The sequence below is a fragment of the Podarcis bocagei genome (assembly GCF_964188305.1).
Source record: "Podarcis bocagei genome assembly, chromosome: 3".
Classification (NCBI taxonomy): Eukaryota; Metazoa; Chordata; class Lepidosauria; order Squamata; family Lacertidae; genus Podarcis; species Podarcis bocagei.
The window spans coordinates 6,864,337-6,884,602 of NC_138127.1; the positions used below are offsets into that span (position 1 = coordinate 6,864,337).

General features: G+C 44.8%; 1 protein-coding gene across 4 annotated transcripts in view; it reads left to right on the top strand.

Annotated features, from left to right (window-relative positions):
* Positions 1-19,373, top strand: part of FKBP1B (FKBP prolyl isomerase 1B) — a 53,772-nt gene extending 34,399 nt beyond the window's left edge. For 3 of the 4 annotated variants that reach the window (XM_081189286.1, XM_081189287.1, XM_081189284.1), the window contains 2 exons: positions 17,163-17,275; positions 18,705-19,373. In XM_081189286.1, the coding sequence (XP_081045412.1) occupies positions 17,165-17,275; positions 18,705-18,833 (240 nt within the window). In that variant the 5' untranslated portion in view covers positions 17,163-17,164 and the 3' untranslated portion in view covers positions 18,834-19,373. Of the gene's footprint in view, positions 1-16,141; positions 16,245-17,162; positions 17,276-18,704 lie in introns of all 4 variants that reach the window. The other variant, XM_081189285.1, reaches the window with a different exon arrangement.
* The last annotated feature ends 893 nt before the right edge of the window (positions 19,374-20,266 follow it).

Sequence of the window (20,266 nt, forward strand, 5' to 3'; positions counted from 1 at the left end):
TACAGAGTAGCATGTCTTTCACTCCATAAATGTTTTCTGATTCTAACCAAGTATTTTCTGAATATTCCAAGCAGCAACTGTGTCTCAGGCTTCCTCTCCCTCATCATAGTGTAGCAAAACTTCCCCTGTCTCAGCGTCGTCATGTTGGGCATTTTCCCTCCCACCAATAATAGGGTATGAAGGTGGGGAAATATACAGCATGATAAACCATGTGGAGCAGCATCCCTGATGAGATATGACAGGCATCCACTCACTGTATTTCCCGGAAATACAGTGGTGCCTCGCAAGACGAAATTAATTCGTTCCGCAAGTTTTTTCTTCTTGCGAGTTTTTCGTCTTGCGAAGCATGGTTTCCCATAGGAATGCATTGAAAATCAATCAATGCGTTCCTATGGAGATCGTCCGGGGACAGAGGGGAAGCGCCGCTCTGTCCCCTCTTTTGAAGATCGCTTCTCCCCGCTGCCCCTTGCTTCAAAAGAGGTCCGGGGACAGCGGGGAAGACGCGCTTCCCGCTGTCCCCGGACCTGGGGCTGCGGGGAGAAGATCGCTTCTCCCCGCCGCCCCTTGCTTCAAAAGAGGTCCGGGGACAGCGGGGAAGACGCGCTGCGCTTCCCGCTGTCCCCGGAGCTTGCGGGGCAAGCTTCGTTTTGCGAAGCAAGCCCATAGGGAAATTCGTCTTGCGAGGCAACTTGAAAACGAAAAAACCTTTCGTTTTGTGAGTTTTTCGTCTCGCGAGGCGTTCGTCTTGCGGGGCACCACTGTAGTTGAAGGCATTTTTGTTTTGACAAGCTTTTCCAGCTGGATGAAAAGGGCTCTGCCTTGGGTGTTCATTTTGAACTGTTTTTCCAACCTCTCTTCAGTTGTCTTTTGTACTGTTTCTAAACTGATTATATGGTATGCTTGTAAATTGCCTTGAGACGCATGCAGAACTGACCCCACCCATGAGGGAAGGTGAGGTGATCACCTTGGGTGGCAGGATTCACAGTGGCAGCAGATCCAGCCTCCAAGGAATGCCTCGCCACTGCTACAGTGTCAGTGACAGCTGTGATACACTTCCTGGAGGCCAGATCTGCCTCTTCCTTGGCATCCCCCCATCAATGCTGCCTCTAGAGTGGCCTCTTGGTGGACAGGAGGCACTCTTGGTCTTCTCCCACCCTTTCCCCCCAAAGTAGGCCTTCCCCCACTTCTCGTACCTAAAGTAGATCCTTATTCCCGCATCTTTCTCAGTGTAGATCTTTATTACCGCCTTGTTCCTGATGTAGATCATCACTCACTCCTTCTTCCCTGGTGGAAGGAAGCATTTTGTGGTCTTGAGCCGACCCTGGATGTATATATGTGTGAGTGAGCCATGTTATTGAGCTTCTGCAACTATAAGCATGCTTGTGCCTGAATCAGCTACCAAGAAACTAATTTTTTTTTGGTGAAGATTAGATCTAGTTGTCTTCTACGGAAGGTGAAGGCTGAAGTTTTTCTCATAGGGCCAAACCCTACCATGAGGTAGAGTGGAGTGGCCACTCAGGCAGCTCATTTTAGGTGTCCTGAAGGTACAGATTCAGTCAAGGTTAGAGAGATGTGGAGGCGACTGGGCAGTGACCCATAAAAGTTTTATCATTCTCACCAGGAGGTCAGTCCATCTGGGAACTGGATGGGAGGGTTTATACTTGGTGCTGGGAGGCAAGTCATGTTGGTATACTGTCTTCCCTACTGCCCAACTACCTCCCTGACTAAGCTGTCTGAAGTAATTTGGTGAGGAGTTGGAGAATCTCCCGACTTTAGTTCTGCATGTATGCCTGGAAGAAGTGTATTATCAAGATCCTTTCTGGTTTGGATGCTGAACCAGCCGTAGTCACCCTTATAAATGACCTTCAAATGGAGTAAAACAGGGTAGTGTGAACCTGTTAGTTTTCCTTGACATCTCAGTGGTTTTTGACACCATTGAACATAGTGTTCTTCTGGAGCAACCCAAGGAGGTGGAAACTGGAGGTAACGTATTACTGTAATTCTGCTGCTACCCATAGGATTGCTACCAGAAAGTAGTAATCAGAGATTGTTGCTCGGCTCAGTGGCTTTGGGACTCTGATGTCTCACAAGTGTCTCTTCTGTCTCCTGAGCTATTTCAAATCTACATGAAACAGTTGGGAGCTGTCACCTGGGGATTTGGAACACAGTGCCACCCATGTGCTGATGACACACAGCTTTAGCTCCATTCCATCACAATCAGGAGGGACTGTGAAGGTGTTCCACAGGTGTCTGGAAGCAGTGAAGGGCTGGATCGGGGCCAATTAATTACTGCTGAATCCCAATAAGACAGAAGCACTGCGGGTAGGTGATTCCCATGTCCAGAAATTACGGTGTACAACCTGTTCTGGAAGGTTTGCAGCTCCCCACTGAAGAAACAAGTACTTCTGGATTCCAACTTGTCATTAGGGTCTCAAGCGACTTCTGTAACTAGGAGTGCTTATGCCTAACTTAAGCTGATTCTCCAGCTACTGTGATAGCTCAGTTCCTCATGCTCTGGTGAGCTCCCATCTTGGCTACTGGCTATATGTAGGGCTGCCCTTGAAGAGAGCCCAGAGGCTGCGGCTCTTGCAGATGATAAGCGGGGCAGCCCAGTGGAACCTGTGTCACCAGTCCTGAAAGCTGCATTGGCTGCCAGTGAGGACCAATTCAGAGCGTTAGTACTAGTATACAAAGCCCTAAATATCTTGGAACCTACATAAAAAGAGTGCCCTCCCCAGCACCAACCATCTTGGACGTTGCACTACCGGCAGCTGCCTGGCAGGCATTGACCTGTAACACAGCCTATTCAGTGGCAGTTCTCCATTTGTGGAATGTCTTCTCTGGTGACATGTGTCTCATTATTGACTTTCAGGAGAAATTTAAAAAGATTCTTGTTTACCCAGGCATTTGATGGCTACAGTACACCCTTCCTGGGCACTCTGGGATAACTGTTATCATCATCATCATCATCATCAATATATTTGTTACTCTGGGCTCTTTCAGGAGGAAGGGTAGGATAGAAATTGATTGATTGATTGATTGATTGAATGAATGAATAAAAGAGTTGTGTTTTTACTCCTGAAACGTGGGATTTTCTACCACTGGTGCCAAATGACTTGGCAAGCCTTTGGTGCTGTGCCCCTCGAGCTGGCGGGGGGGGGGGGGAGAAAAGTAGGACATGCCATTACATCCCGGGCAGCAAAATGTCTGGGGCCAGCCCTGCACCCAACTGTGTTTGGTTTGATTAACCACATCACATCCAAGTTCTATTTTAGACCTGGATACTGTATCAGACATTGTAAGTGCGAAAGACAGTGTTAAGCAATCAGTCCTGATGCTGCTGTAACGTTTGAGATACTGGGGGTGAGCTGTGGATAAGGTTGCAACGTTGTCAGGGTGGCTTCAACAGCAGCATGCGAGGCACAGTTCAGTGGCTGCCGATTCCCCTTTCGCTACGTCTCCTTGCCGGGTAAAACTGTACCTGCTGGATTTCTGCCTGTCTGTGCAGCTGTTTCAGTGTACAGGAACCCTGCCAGAAGACAGACGGCCTCTCTAGCTGTGGAGCTGGCAGCTGTCCCTTATGCTCTTTCCATCGGGGCAGCCTATGTGTGAAAAATATATCACAGCGTGAAATGTATCTATGTGTGATTGGAAATAAGTCACAGAGGTGATAACATGTGAATAATTACTGGTGCGATTAAGTATCTCCTGGTGCATCAATCTGTCTCTCATCCTGAAGAGCTAGCATGGACAGCTGCTAATATGGCACGCAGAACTACTGAGTCAGTAGAACAAGGGAAGTTAATACTGGCCAACAGGCATGAGGCGGAATCGTTCTGATCTTGCCGTCATTTTCACTTTCTTAGCTGTGTTTGGGGGTGAGGATTTTTTTTTTAATGAATGGGACATTTTTTTTTTGTTTCTGAGCATGGACAATCAACATGGCAGATAGTGGAAATTACTCATTGCCGTTTTTTCTGTGAAGTTTAGATTAACCAGAGTTTCCCAAAGATAGGTTTCGAGCTGTTGTTGGACTACAACTCCCATCATCCCTGGCTAGCAGGACCAGTGGTTGGGGATGATGGGAATTGTAGTCCAAAAGCAGCTGGAGACCCAGGTTTGGGAAACCCTGGATTAAACAAACAATAAAAAGGAATAGGCTTTATTATCCTTCTGTCTATGGTGTGGTGTAGTGGTTAGAATGATGGATTGTGGGAGCTGGGAGTCCTGGGGTAATCCCCCCTCCCCCTTCTGATCCACTAAGCTCACTGGATGATCCTGGGCCAGTAACTTTTTAAAAAATAAAATCCAAATATTTTTTATTGATTTTCAGGTAAATACAAGAACAACATATAGCTGCAGTAACTTGTCCAGTGGTACATTCTTATTAAGTTTGATATGCAGTACACAGTACACAAGCAATACGTTTATTTATGCATTGTCAATTCAAGTATCCTCTCCACAGAGATTTTTGTAGTAACTTTCAACCTAACCTACCGGACTGGGTTTTGTTTTGAGGATAAAATGGGTGGGTGGGGATTGTGTTCCTAAATGACCACTTTTGAAAAACAATATTGTACTTTTAGTGGGAATCATATTTTGCATGGACCTCCAAAGCGGTTCCTTGTATTTGATGCTGTGCTTTGCTGAAGACAATGTATTACATAATATGTCTTCAGGGTTTTTGCAGTTTTAAAGGTAGCTAGTGCTTTTGTGTAATTTGTGGTCACCATGCATTTCTCATGGTGCAGAAACTGAGCAAAATTCTGTGTCGGCTAAGCTTATCTTGCAATACTTGTATATGTATATTAGGAATGTATGTATATATATATTAGGGTCCTGTGAAACACATATTTCTATAATTTGGTTAATTAAAATGAAATATTGCTCCAGAATCACTGGCAGATTTTATAAATTCTTATGGTTCTACTTGCTCTATATTGCTTTTAGCATCATAATAACCAGCATTCTGCATTCTTGCGGTATAGTTATCCTTGAGTTGCTTTAATCCAGTGCTTTTTCTGGGGCTACTCAAGGGTATTCACTACCCGCACCTTTTTTTTTTCTGCAACACACCGCCTCTTGTTGAATCCCCATCTTTAATATTTTGTTTTTAATCCCGTTTTTACAGCAGCATTACATGACTAACTTGTTAAAAGTGTGATCTTAGCTCCCATCTCCACCAATTTAAACGTGTTGTCGTCTTTTAAAACTGGCACCTGCTGACTTGACAGATTTTTCTGTTTTAAAACTTGCAGTCCTAATTTTGTGCATGTGTTGTTTTAATAAGTTTTAATAAGTCGCATTTATTGCTGTTTGTGTGGGATGCAGGTGGCTCTGTGGCTTGCCGATCAGAAGGTCGGCGGTTCGAATCCCTGCGACGGGGTGAACTCCCGTTGCTCAGTCCCTGCTCCTGCCAACCTAGCAGTTCAAAAGCATGTCAGAGTGCAAGTAGATAAATAGGTACCACTCTGGCGGCAAGGTAAAGGGCATTTCCATGCGCTGCTCTGGTTCGCCAGAAGCAGCTTAGTCATGTTGGCCACATGACCAACATGTACGCTTTATCTTCTATTGCTGTTTGTACATCGGTTCACTTGCAGGGAAATTTGAGGCAAGAATTTGACTGTGTGGCTTTAACCCTTATAGTCAGCACTGCATAACTCTGGGCATGACGCATTCTCCTCTACGTGTAGAAGAGGGGATCTCTTCTTCAGTCTTTCCTCTTCCCTTTTCTCATAGCCCTCATCCAGGTACATTCACACTGCAGTGCATGGCTAGGTAAAGGTAAAGGGACCCCTGACCATTAGGTCCAGTCGTGACCGACTCTGGGGTTGCGGCGCTCATCTCGCTTTATTGGCCAAGGGAGCGGCGTACAGCTTCCGGGTCATGTGGCCAGCATGACTAAGCCGCTTCTGGCGAACCAGAGCAGCGCACGGAAATGCCGTTTACCTTCCCGCCGGAGCGGTAACTATTTATCTACTTGTACTTTGACGTGCTTTCGAACTGCTAGGTTGGCAGGAGCAGGGACTGAGCAACGGGAGCTCACCCTGTTGTGGGGATTCGAACCGCCGACCTTCTGATCGGCAAGTCCTAGGCTCTGTGGTTTAACCCACAGTGCCATCCGCGTCCCATAATGCATGGCTGGTATGGCCTTAAAAAGAGACTGTAGATCCATGTAGCCTGCTCTTTCCCATAGAGGTACAAGAAGGCTACTCTTCAGTGGAGCATGACTAGTCCTTGCACATGTCCTTAGTCATGGAGGAATCTGCTTATGTGAAGCATTGGAAACTGCCATATATACAGTGACACTGACTGACAATGGTTTTCCAGTTACTAACCCACAAGGTCTACCAGAGATTATTCATCCTTTGATTTTATGTGTCTGCAGCTTTTCCACCCCCACCCCCACCCCAAAAATAAATCATGCTCACAGCAGCTTACAGCAAAGCAAAGAGGGGAATAGTTCAAGCAAGCACTACAAATCAATTTCATAATAATATATGAAATATAGTGCAAAATACTGCAATATACTGCAAAACAACACAGTAACAATTTCATAATTATGTAGCAAAACAATTGTTTTGTTGTTGGCATCCATCTGTCTCAAGAGGGAATGGAGTGTGTCTCTGGAGGTGAAACCAAACTGCTGTGATAGTAGCATCAAAGTGACGTCCCTGGGGTACAAGTCTAGGCAGTGCGCATGGAGGTCCTGGGCTGCCCAGATGACAAGACTCCTATCTCGGCCTTGCTGATGTGGTTCAAAGGAAAGCAGAGCAATACGTTCAGCACCAGCTTGGCTGCAGGAGCTGCCCGAAGGAGACATACAGGGCACCAGCCAGCCAGGGCAGATGGGGCTCTTCAGCCTAGGAAGGTAGTCCATCTAGGAGAAGGAAAACTCTGACCCTAAACCTCGGCTGCCTTGCGGGAGATCTTCAGGAGAAGAGAGCCCTACACAAATCTGGAGTGGAATCCCTATAGCAATCATAACACACAAACCCCCACATTTCAATGCTATAAATGTAACAAGATTACAACATTCAGCATCCAATAGCAAAAATAACAGGAGCTTCAGTTTCAACTGGGGACCTTTTACATGCAAGGCATGTGCTCTGTCACTGAATCAAGGCCCTTTTCCTGCATAGGCCTCCCATTGTAGGTATTGACTGGCATATTGTGATACGTGTTTGACCCCCCAAAAAAATTAAAAATCAACAAAGATTAAGAGAGAATAACATGCCATATAGACAGGGTTCGAAATTAGCAGGGTGCCAGGCGCATTTTGTGCCTAAAGAGTCTTCATTTGCAAGAACCTCAAAAAGTCTGGGTGCCCTTTTTTGCACCTGGCCGATACTCAAATATTACCGAAATATATGTGCTTTGAAGCCTCAAAGTGTATGTTAAGGATAAACAATACGTTAAGGAGTTTAACAATAAAGAGTAGAATGATTTGAAAACTAAAGTACGGTACCAATATTTTTATTGTAAACACCAAATTCAACATGTATTAACAATTTCTGCTAAAAGGTGATATTAACAATGTGTCACTTATGTGAATTGGGTATTAATTCATGCTTATCAAAATAATAAATAAAAAGTGTTGCTGACACACACACACCAGTGGTGACTAGACATTATGCTTTGGCACCCACAACTCAGGTCCCAGAAGCCATTTGGCCCCTAGCTTTTCTGTCCCAGTTTCTAACACAACATAGACAACCATATGTCAGGAGTGCTCTGATGGTGTTTCCTGCTTGGCAGGGGGTTGGACTCGATGGCCCTTGTGGTCTCTTCCAACTCTGATTCTATGATTCTATGATATAGACATTTCTAGTGTTGCTTACTGTACAGCTGCATCCTGGCCTGCTTGTTCCAAAAGCAAAACATTATTGAGCTTTTTGGATTTCCTTTCCATGCAAAGCCATCTTTGAAAAAGCACTGGATTGCACATCAAAAGGTTGGGGTGGGAGATTCTAACAGAGGATGTTCGTGCCATTAAAAAAAATGGTTTGCTTTAGTTTTTACAGCTCTGACTTCACCCTTCCTATGGAAGTGCTTGCGTTTCTACAGTATGTACAGTATGAACATGTTGCTATTAATATATCCCTTGTGGCAAGGGGTGGCCTGGGCAGAACAGCATGTGTGAAAAGAGATCTTGTGCTAGGAGGTGACATGAACTTTGGATTGAGTCATTCTTCCCCATCTGTCGGGGCTCCCTGTGCAGACGCTCCCCGCAGGCTGAGGTAAGCCAACATGGGTTACAACTAGGCTCTCTAATGGTGCTCTTGTGTTTATATTAAGCGCCAGCACGACTTCCCACCTTCTGGTCTCATCCCACTTTAGTTCTGTAAATATTTTTGCTGCTCATATCTATTGTTGGCACAGAGACACCAGCTGAAAGTTCTCTTAAGCCTTTCATTGCATATATGGCTCTGTGCCAGTGAAAGCTAGACCTAAGCATCTTGGCCTCTTTCACTGCCTGGGGCAGATTCTCCCCTACCCTGTCCCCAGTAATAACTGATGTTTTTCTTTAAGCTAGGCAGGAATTTCCACAAGGCAGGCTTTTGCCACTGCTGTAAACCAGAGGGTACTTTGTTTTCTGCCATTTTAGGACACGCCATCCTGTCTTGCTTGTCAGAGTCCCCCCGCTCTGCTCCAGCATGCCTCTTCAGCTAATCCATACAGGATGCACATTTCTGTCGTGGTGCTGTTGATTGTCTTCAACAGCCATGCCAAGTTTCCCAGCATGAAGTGGCTGCTGTTAAAATATTTATCTGCCATTTAGTTGGCAGGTGGCATTTCAGAGTTCTGTGGTTACACCTCCCCCCCCCCTCCGAATCAAGCAAAGCTTGAAATGATGATTTGCACATGAGCTGAAATTGTGTATAATTTAGACGCACCAGGAAGGGTGGCAGCTGCGATAGAGATTGCTAATTGAGAATTATAAGAGTAGCTTTGATCCATAGATTTAACATCTTCGTGTCAAGTCTAGAGTATTTTTGTGAATGAGACAAATGCAACACAACACCTTCTGCTTGTGAATTTCTGGATTGAATGTCACCCCAGTGGCGTAGCGTGGGGGGTGCAGGGGGGCCGGCCGCACTGGGCGCAACATCTGGGGGGGACGCGCTCGCACTCGCAGCTCTCTGCCCCTACCTGGCTCACTCACTCACTCTCACTGCAGTGCTGGCTGTGCGAATCTGATCCAAGCCGCTGGGTCACCACCCACTGTGGAGGGGGTGGGTGCCAGGCGTGCGGTGCGGAGAGAGAGCGAGGGACTATCTGGGGGAGGGACAGTGCAGCGGCCGCCCAGTGCAGCGCTGAGCGCGGGAGAGAACCACACCAGACCAGACCAGGCAGCAGCAAGAAGAAGCTGGCAGCGGCGGCAGGTTAGGGGTTAGGGGGCGCAAATTACTTGCCTTGCCCCGGGTGCTGACAACCCATGCTACGCCGCTGTGTCACCCCCACATGTGAGTCAGTTATTATAAGAAAATTAGTATTTCACTACCCACAGTGTGTACTGTTGTTGTCTTCTCCCACAAATGTGTATGCAGCCATTTTGGGATGTATGCAGTCATTTGAAAATGTCTTTGTATTCCTGTTGTCTTCAGGAAGCTGCCAATCTTCTGATGTAGCATTGGTGTTACTATGAAGCAGAAGTTGTATTGGTGATCTACCAGTTGATGACATTCAAGCAGCCTCTGAATAGACTCGCCCAGTAAGGGCCAGTATTGACCCATGACCTCCTAACAGTAATCCTATGGTTCATTCCTTCTCTTAACCAGGCCAGCAGCATAACCCGAAGATATTTTACTGAAGCTAAGCAGGTTTGGGTCTGTTCAGTGCCTGGATGAAATTGCCCAGTCAACCTTTGAGTGACACCTTTAGCTCCCCATTCAAACCATTGCAGGCAGTATTCCCTATTAGCAAGCTCAAAAGACAATGGTAACTCCTTACACAAAAACCCTTGTCTCATTCTTTGGTAAACCGTTGTCTGTGAGAAGGATGCAGTTCACAGTGCTGAGAGATCCAGTCACAGATCTCCCACACAACATGCTTTTTTCTTCCTGTGTGAATTGAATCAAAGCAATTGTTTCATTAACAAATCAGGGGGGTTATTTTCTTTCCCAATGCTTGCTTGTGAAAGGATAGCTCTGGAAATGGCTATATATCTTTGGGTAACTTTAGTACTTCACAAGTTTGTATGGAGGTCTATTCTTCCTTGGGGTGAGAAGTAAGATACAAAAGTGATAGTTTGGCTCCGCTTTGCCTCCCTCCTGTCTTCCTAATATCTCTGGCTGAGATACATTCCAGCAATTCTGGTTATGTAGTCTGCCTTGCCCTTTCCTTCATTTTTCAGGTGGGCTGTTGTCCTCTTTTTTGTTATTATTAAAATGACACACCTGTTCATCATAAGCAACAACAAAAATCATTTGTCATCTTATTTGTAAAAAGAAAGAAAGAAAATAATGAAAGCACATTTTTAAAATGCTAAAAAATTTCTCTGGTGAAAGGGCCATCTAGAGTAGCAGAAGCTGTTTCCCAAAGTTCATCCCTGGAGAGGATTATGTCTGTCTGTCAATGACATAAAAAATCCTTCCAAAATACAAACTCTCCTCTTTTTACTTACCTTTTAGGCATACTCCCCCCCCTCCCCCTGTGAGCTTGTTAACCTCAGGATAGCATGCTTGCCTGTGTTATCTTGCCGAATAGTTAGAGAGATTGGAAGCCCTCATCAAGTGCATGCGTATGTGTGGTGAAATTGCTATATACCCACCCAGAGATTGCATCAAAGCTGGGAAACAACAGACCACCTAGGACTCTGATATGTGGCTTTGACTGACATTATTATCTAGAGAAATGGAAAAGACTGAACTTTCTAATTTTGGCAGGTTCAAATAAAAGTGTAGCTCCTTCTTTGCATATTTGCAAAACATGGTCTATAACATCATGTTTTCTGGCAGTGCAGATTAGGATTTCCTGAAACACTAAAGTGTGTGTCTTGCATGGCTTTGTAACTGTCTCCTGCACGGTTAGGAATCCATTAGGCTAATAAATAAATAACCGAGCAGCAGCTGCTCATAACCACAAAAATGAAAATACAGATTGCAGCAAGGCAAAATGTCGCAAGGGTTAAATCACATTTCTGAATCATGCCACAAGCAGTATTCAGTAACAATAACTCATACCTCACATTAATATAGTCCTGAGTTTTCAAAACATTCTCCATACATTATCTCATTATTTCTCACAACAACATTTTCAGGTAGGATCATATTATCCCCTTCTTGCAGAAGACAGTAGGGGCTATGGCTTAGATATCATGGTTTACCTGAGACCCCTGGATGAGTTGATTGTGACTAAACTCTTTCCCAGATTGTGCTTTTTAGGCAGTTACGTTGCATCAGTGCTCAAGGTGGAATAACCTCATAATTTGCTTAACCACTGAACTACCACTCTGTGCTCACACTGCAATAGAAGGTGTCATCCATTTAACTGGTCTCATCAGCTGTGCATACCACATATGCATTTTAAAGTGCCCAGTTGCTTGTTCGCTGTGTACAACAAATCAGGACTGTCAGTCAACAACTTTTGTTGATACGTTAAATAGAAATCAGACTAGAGGACTATCAGTCCAGCTGGTTATTGGTATTGTTTACTGCATGTGGTCTAGAGAGAACTGGAGACTGTCATAGTCTGGGAGGATCAATAAAATACTGTTACTATTATTGTGGGTTTGATTGCAAACATGGTACTCAGGCCTGATTTGCCCAGACAAAACTGCTGTAAAAGAGCATCTCAGCTCTGTTGATCAGACTGTAGGCATTATCAGTGCCAAGAGAAGAGATGGCAGCTCCCTCCATTGTCACCATACTCGCATCCTCTTCCCTGCCCCAACCCAATGGCCTCACAGATGAGTGAGCAAAGGGCAAGTTGGGAGGTGAAATAACAAATACTTTCCCTTTAAAATCTGGTATTGCCAGTTTTCAGCTCATTGCTATGTAGCTTATTCATGGTGCTTGATTCAACACAGTGGTCAAAGGAACTTTACTTCTCTGCCACAACTTGTCATTTCATGGCAGCTATGCATGAACAAAGCAGTGCTACATATAGTTAAATAGACCTGGCCCTGATTCGGTAGTGGGAGGGGAGTGTGATTGAGTTAAACTCCCCCTGCCCTAACAAGGGATCAGCACCATCACTAAAATTTAAATGGCAGCCGTGTGCAGGGTGGGTAGGACTTCTTAGTCCTTGCACGATCAGCTCTGGCCAGGGATATGGAGGTGTCAACACGACCATCTTTATATAGCAGGCAGAAGTTCTGATTCACCCATTCACATTTTAAAAGCACATGAGAAAGAAGGGCTCTGGAGCTGTGTGTTAACTTTGCCCATTGTTGATGCGTTCTCTGGCCGTGTTCCCCACTAGGCATTCAGCCAACGTGAGAAGAGACCCAAAGTAAGCAGCTACCACTGTGTGTGCAATGTGTTCTCTTCCACGTGAGAGAACCCAGAATTCCCTTAGCTTGAGAACTCCATGCATAAATGTAGGCCTGTCTATAGGGCTCCTCTGCAGCCTAGCTGAATGCAAATGAAGCAGAATGGGCAGTGAGGGGCATGATTCTGCAGACTTCTCACATGTGTTGTTGACATGCTAGGGGTTTCTTTGAACTCCTCCTTCTCTATATGATCAGTTTCTGGTTTTACTTGTCTCCTGATTTTTCATAATCCAGCTTGATCTCCCCCCCCCCTCAAAATGGGGTAAAATAATGTATAAAAACAATTTAAGTCAAGGTTTATGTGATCTGTCAAATGTGTCCTGTCTTGGGCTAAATGCAAGAATATTTCAAAGAAAGCATACCTGAGTCTTCCTGAGATGCTTGGCAACATGTTGTCATCTGAACGAGACCTGCAACCTCTCTCTTATTTCTTCTCCCCCTGCCTCACTTATTTTCTTGGGGTAGTGGGACGTCCACAGTTTATATTTACATTTACTGCTTATATTAAATGTTCTTACCAACGATACTAGCACACAATAATCCATTCTAAGTATGACTGTGAATGTGTGACAATGCACACACATATCCTTCTCTTTTGCTATGTTGTTAATTTCTAATATTCTTATATTGACCGGTAAATTGCAATTTATAATCATATTTGTTTGACTGTAACTTAGTGGCTGATAAGTGATCATTATAAAGATTGGGTTGGATTGTTTATGCGTATATGAACACAATATAATCAACTGAGGAGAGTAAAATCTTTTTTTTCAGCAAATAAAGGGCAGGTGATATCAAATGGACTGGAAACGCAGCAATGTTAAGCATATTTTGACCATCCTGGTGAATTATTTGAAACCCTGTTCTGTAAAGCGAGCTCTGCTGCCACCCAATTTCATCATTTTCCCTTTTCAGCGCCTAAATATCCCAAGGCCTCTCATAATGTTAATTACAGACACATTATCCAGTGCTGCAGGATTGCTAGTTGATGTCTCTGAAGCAAAGTTGTCAAAGCAGCCAAAGGCACAGGCTCAATGTAAAGTCCCTACGTGCTGCATGGATCAAAAGAGGACATGAGCAGGAGCATTTAACTTGCAAGCCTTGCAAAAACTTGCACTCGGTGACTGTCTGTGCTGGAGATGACAAGCAACTCAGAAGCCGAAGCCATATTGGGTTGTTAAAATGCTGATTGGCTCTCAGCAAGGACTATTAATAGCAAGTGGCAGAATAGTCATTCCCAAAATCACAACCGACAATGTATTCTTATTGCAATTGAGATTTGCAAAAATGAGATTCTTACCTGGAAACAGCATGAGTGAATAACTTCCCCTGATCAGGTAAAGCACGTACTCATGGTATTCAGAATAGAAGGAAAAAGGTCTGTGTTCCTACATTCCTTTAGACTGTGGTTCAAAACAGCTGCAGCTATATTTGGATTTTTGGCAGATGTTCATACTGTCTCTTTGCACATAATTTTTTTTCAAGTATCCTTGAGCTTCTGAGTTTCTGGGATGAGTCAGCATGTCACCAGTGCAGCTGTATCTGGTACAGTTAAGCATCTCAGCCTTAATTGAGGTGTGACTGCCCTTCAGCCATATTATCAGAAGACAGTATTAGCTAAGGAATTAGTCATATGCTGAGCAAGATGTGATTGGGGGGGGGGCGCGCGCGCTGCTGTGTTTGATATTAAGCATGCTCCATTCACTTAGAAGGAAGGGATGTGTGGATGAGTGGAGTGGAAATTTTCCTGCCTTAATACATCACATTCTGTCACCCCAGATGCTTTTTCCCAAGGCCAGCTCAAGTCTAGCACTGGAACCATGTTTGAGAAAATTTTTATTGAATGACATTAGCCAGGAAGGTAAGATGAGGTAGTGTTTGGCTCCCTCGGCCATAGATATCTTTCAGAGTAGAATGGACCAGTGAGGTATCACAGTTAAAGTGTTGGACTAGGGCCTGGGAGACCAGGATTCAAATTCCTGCTGGGCCATAAAGCTCACTGGGTGATGCAGTTGGTAGTCTGGTAATCACAGTCTCTCCCTAAACTAACTCTCAGTGTAGTTCTGAGGCTAAAATGGGGAGAAGGAGAACTGTGTATGCCCTTTGAGCTCCTTGGTGGAAAGGTGGGCTATGAATGAACCGAGAGGCATTACCCCTCTCTTTAGGCACCAGTGGGGCTACCATGTCACATTTATTTTGACTCTTAAGTTCCACTTAATTTTGGAAGCTCTTGGTGAGGTATATTTACCTATGCTTCTTCTAGTCTCTTGCTTCTTCTAGTCTCTTGCCATGACATTTGTTTGAAGGGAGGCGGAAAGGGCGGGGAATAGGCTCCAGCAGAGCCTCTGGGCTTCTACTTCATTCAGACAATTCCAAGTATGGATCTCAAATGTCCAAATGTTTGTTCTGTTTATGCCACCTGCTAAGGATAGCTTTTTCAGGTGGGAGAGTGCAGAGAACATTAGGTTGCCCCTTCATTAAGGCCCACAGCATTGGAATATAATTGAGTAAAGTATGAGCAGCTGAGAAATTTAAGGATTTCCCCAGGACCCATCCAGAACAGGGCCACTATAGGGCATCACCCGAAATCTCCCACAGCAAAGTTTTCCACTATGCAGCTGGGGAAACCTCTATTTCCATGCCTTTATGTTGGGCATGGGGAACCTGGAATCTGAATGTGGCCCTTCAGGCCTCTCTGCCTGGCCCTCAGGACTCCCCTTAGGCCACACAATTACCCTTGCTCTGATCATGCCTCTTGCTTTCCTGGATGGAGGATAGAATATGCGTAGAAACTACCCTAATATAGAAAGGTAAAGTTTACATTCATTGCTCAACCCAATTTTGCCTCTGGCCCCACCCACCACTGATATGTGGCCCCTAGAAAGTTGCCCACAAGGGAATGCGGCCCCTTTGGACTGAACATGCTTCCCCACTTAAATGATGATCTCCCTTAAGTGATGGCAGATTATCTTGGATTAGGTATGATTCATTTTATGCTTAGATACAAAGACTTTTATTGGCTCCACCAGGCACAGAGGCTCACCTGGCACTCATTTTGGCTGGCAGGAACACCCCATATATTTTGGGAATGCTAATGAAAGCCTTTATTCGCCGAAGAATTGATCCTTTTGAATTATGGTGCTGGAGGAGACTCTTGAGAGTCCCATGGACTGCAAGAAGATCAAACCTATCCATTCTGAAGGAAATAAGCCCTGAGCGCTCACTGGAAGGACAGATCGTGAAGCTGAGGCTCCAATACTTTGGCCACCTCATGAGAAGAGAAGACTCCCTGGAAAAGACCCTGATGTTGGGAAAGATGGAGGGCACAAGGAGAAGGGGACGACAGAGAATGAGATGGTTGGATGGTGTTCTTGAAGCTACCAGCATGAGTTTGATCAAACTGCGGGAGGCAGTGGAGGACAGAAGTGCCTGGCGTGCTCTGGTCCATGGGGTCACGAAGAGTCGGACACGACTAAACGACTAAACAACAACAACAACAAATGAAAGCCTTAATCCTTTTCCTATTTTTTTCTGTCGTTATATTTTGTGTGTGTTTGTTATGCTGTGTATATATGTATGTGCCATTTTAACTAACGTTTTATCGTGTTTCCACTGGTTTCTCTTGCACATTTCTTTTGTTTCTAGTGATGCTGAGTGTGGTCGCATTGGCCTTTAGTAGAAAAAGTTTATACATTATGCAGCTGCCCACTGAAGTTTCTAGGCTTTGTTTCAACCTGCATAATGCAAGGTCAGACTTTACAGAATGTATTCTGGCTTGCCAATTTCTATTTGTTCTTGATTTCAGGAACATGCGCTATTTGAAAGGGAAACATGCCGGTATTGCTATGTAATCAATTTGATTAAAATGTACGCACACGTTAGTTTAGAACAAAGGCAAGCAAGGGAGGGACATGACAGCAGTCTATAAAATTATTATTTATCATTGTTTTCTCTCTTGGCTGACGCCTAGAATTTTAACTCTTTTCACATTAGAAAGTCCATCATGGCTCCCAAGCGTTTTGGCATAAATATACAAAATTCATATTCCAGTGTTTTAAAAAATTAAAAGCCTCTGTTGTTTTATTGGTAGTAGTAATATTGAGAACTTTTGTTTTTTGTTTACTTATTTGCTTGTGTCATCTTTTCTCTTGAATATATAAAGTGCAGCTTGTTTGTCTGTAACTGGATAGTCTTGTGTCGGCTGCCCTAGTTGCCAATTTGTCTGGATGACTCTGGGGGGTCTTTCAGGCAACAGCATTGCTGGGAGGGTTACGCAATTGTAAGAAATTGGTCACTCATTCATAGTCTGGAATTTGAAGGATAAATGCAGTCCTGTTATAGTGCAGCTGGAAGTGTCTTGCAACAGACCAGCACCGGGAGCAAAATATTGCTTTTTAGTGTCCAGCGTTAGGTGACCCAAGGCTTGGTAGTGACCTCTAGGCCTGAATTACCACCACACAGATAACTACAGTAACAAACCACTGTCATGGGGATATTGCAGATAATTCTTAGAGGTCTCCGCATGTGGGTTTCCTAGCCTAGCCTTTAAAGACCAGCAGAGCATACCTGTTTTGTTCAGACTTCGGCAGCCATTTTTCAAATGTGCCACCATCTCAGAAACTCAGCAGGCTTGACTGGAACAGGAGCTGTTTTTGTGTTCTGGCAGGAATGCTACAGAACGGAAAGAAGTTTGATTCCTCCCGAGATCGAAACAAGCCTTTCAGGTTCAAGATCGGCAGGCAAGAGGTCATTAAAGGATTTGAGGAAGGTACTGCACAGGTATGCAGGATTATGCTGATGCTCTTTTCAGAACCGATAGAACAAGTACAATAATGAGGGGTTAACATCATAGGGAGGGTGGGAAGAGTGTCATATTTATAGTCTCAGAGCGGAGCGTAATGTGCATGGACTATGCTGCTTTGAATATAAACAGCATTCAGCAGGATATGGCTGCAATCCTATGTACACACTTACCTGATAGGAAGTCCAGTTTAACTCAGTGGGATTTGATTCTGAGTAGACATACCTAGGATTGCCCTTTAAAGTTTTGGAACCCAGGGGCATTACTCCAGACACTTCCTGCTTCAGCCTGTCGGAGCATCAATTGGCTATGTTCCCGCTATCACCATAAATTCAGCAGAGATCAACTTTTGCTGCACATCTGAAAATGCTCCAGGACCTACATTTGCAGTAATTTAAGGAATGAATCAAATAGCACCTTTTAAAATTAACCGACCAGTGATTTAGGTTTGCAGTGGTGCATCATAAATTCAGTCTAAGCAACATGCTTGGCAACTGCCTACTTGCAGGCTCAGTCAGCTGGGAGTCCATATAGCCAATGTGAATAGGCCTTAAACATCCTGGGCAAAGTCTGAATTTAGTGCAGTGAATTTGTTCATGATTGTATCTTCCTCAGGTGTAAAATCAACTGAGTGCCTCTGCAGCTGCTTCTGCTCTTCCTGGAGCAGAGCTTTACTTTTTAGATTCCTGAAGCTGCTATATTACCAAATATACAACCTCCAGGTAGAGTGTGGCAGAGAAAATTATTCAGTGTTTGTGAGGAATACCTTACTTTTAAGATGGCACTTTTCCACCCTCATGTGTGTTTTACTCAGAGGTTCATTCCATTATGTTCAGTCATGCTTACGCCAATGAAATTGTTTCTAGGAGTGCAGTTTCTGCCATCCTAAGACATCCAACCTCTCATTGATATCCTTCAATTAATTGCTTGCCTTGGTCAAGTGTCTGTTGGCTCCACCTAGTGGATTGTTGCATTGGGAATTACTGTGATGCCATTAGTATATTATTTCCACCTGTTGGCAGATTGGCCAAAGTACCATTCTGCATAGCACTACTGCTAATTCCTGCGTTCTTCTGGTGGTGTTTGGTTGCTAGATGGCAAGCATGGGGAACCTTTGGCTCTCCAGAGTTTGTTGGACTCCATTTCCTAGCAGCCCAGTAGTCAGGGATGATGGGACTTGTAGTCCAACAACACCTAGAGAGCCACAGGTTAGTCACCCCTCCTGCATGGTATCTTGACCCCTATTACTTAAAAGATGGCGATTATGACCTGTGACTTCCTCACTGGAACCACTCTTTTTCAACATACAGCACATCTTGAAATGCTTGCGTTGCTGACATGTTCTGATCTTTTCTTTTGCTTCTCGTTTTCTCTCTCCCATTTGCTCTCGTTTAAAAAAAATGCCAGATGAGCCTAGGACAAAGAGCAAAGTTGACCTGTACACCTGACATGGCGTATGGACCCATGGGGCATCCCGGAGTCATCCCTCCCAACGCTACTCTGATTTTTGACGTGGAGCTACTTAGGATAGAGTAAAGAGGGGCAACTGACTGAAAGCACCTGTTGACAACCACCCTTCACTAGAATTTCCAGCGTTTTCACTCACGCTCTCATGCCTCCCATGCCTCGTCTGAGGGTTGTTTTCCCCACTTCTTCCTCCCTTTTTTACTGTTATTAGTGTTGGAATTTGTCCCCGATTAGATGCTTCTTTGCTGTAGAGACAGGAAAAAAAGATGGCTGTTACATCTGAGTTGTACATTTTATTTTAATTTGCATGTGAAGCTAAAAATTGTGATTGAAACTAATATATAATATATAAATATATATATATATATAAACTTATAAATATATAAAGTTTACTTACTGAAAAACCACTGCCTTATACACTTAAAGAAAAACACACACAAGGGTGCTCAGAAATCCAGTGTGCATTTCGTACACGAGTGGGCATTAGCCAAACCAAGTTACCTGCGCTGCCACTTTTCCCTCAGTTTGTATGTTCTGCTTGCTGCTGTTTTAAAGAAAACATCTCACGTGATAACTTTCCAAGAAGAAAAATAAAATCTTGATACTTTATGGATTTCTGTGCTTTCTCGTTTTTTTAAGCAGTTAAAAAAACTTAAGCGCAAGAATTCTTTCTCACTCCACTGGTAATATTACTCCAGTTTTTGAATAATCGGATCTAATATAATCGGATCAAAATTTTACTATAGGCACATAGGCAGCTTCCTTCTACTGATTCAGACCATTGGTCTATCTGAATATTGTCTACACCAGTGTTTCCCAAACTTTTTTGGGCAACGGCACACCTGTTTACTGAAAAAAAATCTCGCGGCACACCACCATTAAAGCCCCGCCCCGTGACGTCAGCGCGCAGCGTCACGCCGGGAGGGACGCACAAAAGTGAAAGTTTTTTCCCTCCCCCCTCAGTCCCTCGCTCGGAATTCAGCTCGTTTGGGGCATCGCTCCGGCTGCTCCCTCTCCCGCCGCGCAGGAGCGATGCCTCTCTCTGGCTCTCCCTCCGCGCAGGCTGAGGGAGGGAGGGAGGTGCGCGTGTGACCCGTCTCTGCTGGGAGACCAAACCCAGCGAGGCAGAGTCGCGCGGAGGCGCCCAGGCAGCGCTGCCGGCTGCGAGGAGGAGCGCCAGGCAGCAGCAGGAGGCGCGGCCTCTCCTCGCCGCCCCCGCCCCGCCTCTCGCCGCCCGACTCGCCCGCCTCCCTCTAGGCATCTCGCGGCACACCAGCCGATGTCTCACGGCACACTCGTGTGCCGCGGAACACCGGTTGGGAAACACTGGTCTACACTGACTGGCAGTGCCTTGCCAGGTTCTCAGACAGGACTCTTTCCTAGCCCTACCCGGAGATGCCAGGGATTGAGTCTGTGACCTTCTGCATGCAAGGCAGGTGTCCTGCCACTGAGCTTCGGTGCTGTAGTTGAAGTCCAGAAACAAGTGCTTTTCATGTATTACA